Source organism: Arachis duranensis, chromosome 6 (assembly GCF_000817695.3).
Source record: "Arachis duranensis cultivar V14167 chromosome 6, aradu.V14167.gnm2.J7QH, whole genome shotgun sequence".
Classification (NCBI taxonomy): Eukaryota; Viridiplantae; Streptophyta; class Magnoliopsida; order Fabales; family Fabaceae; genus Arachis; species Arachis duranensis.
Genome location: NC_029777.3, coordinates 32,086,209 through 32,087,556, shown reverse-complemented (window position 1 = coordinate 32,087,556; position 1,348 = coordinate 32,086,209). Strand labels below are relative to the sequence as shown.

The window sequence follows — 1,348 nt, the reverse complement described above, 5'->3', positions numbered from 1 at the left end:
TCAAAATACACTACACTTTTACGTAAATCACAAGTGGAGAAGAGAAATTACCATATGTATAATTATATTGTTCATTACACTCCATGTCTCCCAATATTTTTCTAATAAAAAATCATATCAAATGAAAAATAACTTTTTCATTTCAAGTAAAGAGAAAGTTGTTACTACTATTAGTTTTCCCATGATAAAAGTTCGAATGGCGAAGCTTAACTTATCATGGGATGAGATCATATCGTGATATCATATCTTTTAAGTCGGAATTTTTCTTGCATATATCGTTGAAGTAATTTGGATTCGAAAAGTGTAGTAGTGAAAAAACAAAAGAAAAGAAAAGAAAAGAGAGAATTTCATTTCTTTGATAACAAGAAACGTAGCTAATCTAACCCATGCTCTTATAAATATCAGCACACCAAACCAAACACCCTATTCTCTCTCACATCCACCGCACTACTCAGATCCATACGTCTCTGTAGATTCATTTTTCTTCTGCAAAGGGAGAAACCAACAAACCCTCGCTCTTCTTCTTCATCCATGGCGAACCAACCTGAATCATCTGATCCGTATGTGTTTTCCTTTCAGATCTCACCTAATTCATATGATTGCTTTTCTTTTCGATCTCGATCTCTACGCCGGTGGCTGATTGAACTTTTTGTTTTTCTCTTTTCGCAGGAAGGGAACGAAGAGAGATTTCAGCACTGCGATTCTTGAGCGGAAGAAGGCGCCGAATCGGCTTGTTGTTGACGAGGCCGTCAACGATGACAACTCCGTTGTCGCGCTTCACCCGGACACCATGGAGAAGCTCCAGCTCTTTCGTGGTGACACCATCTTGATCAAGGTATTCGAGATGATTTTTTTTTTCTTTTTCCTCTTCAATTGCGATTTATTATTTAATTCTTTAATTGTTTTCTTATTCTCTTGCGTAATTTTGTTTCTGATTGCAGGAAAATTAGGTTTTATTTTTTCTGTTGTGATTAAGGACCAAATGNTAGGGTTTTGGCATTTGACAAAGTAGAAAGCTTGTATGCATGACTGACTCGTTTTCTTTTCACATTCAATTTTTGTTTGCACGATATATGTGGTGGTATTTGTTTCCTGAGAAGGATGTAGGGTGAAAAGAGAACAGTAATGATTATGGTTAATTGATTGTAATACAGAATATTCTGTGCTAAATGTTTTAACTCTCTGCATAAACATTTAGTTCTAGTTTGCTCAGGTAGCAGTTGCCATAAAAGAGGGGATACATTCTGTGTTTTATTTATTACCATATGAGTTGTTTTGTTCCTTGGCTGTCTAAGGTTAACTTGTTCCCTATTTAATCATTGTGTTCCTTTTTTTCTTTATTTTTAGG

At 35.4% G+C, this 1,348-nt stretch overlaps 1 protein-coding gene across 1 annotated transcript in view; it reads left to right on the top strand.

Annotated features, from left to right (window-relative positions):
• Positions 1 to 380: 380 nt before the first annotated feature.
• Positions 381 to 1,348, top strand: part of LOC107493523 (cell division cycle protein 48 homolog) — a gene marked incomplete in the record, with an annotated part of 4,182 nt that continues 3,214 nt past the window's right edge. The window contains 2 exon segments of the mRNA XM_016114614.3: positions 381 to 560; positions 670 to 835. Of these exon segments, the coding sequence (XP_015970100.1) occupies positions 532 to 560; positions 670 to 835 (195 nt within the window).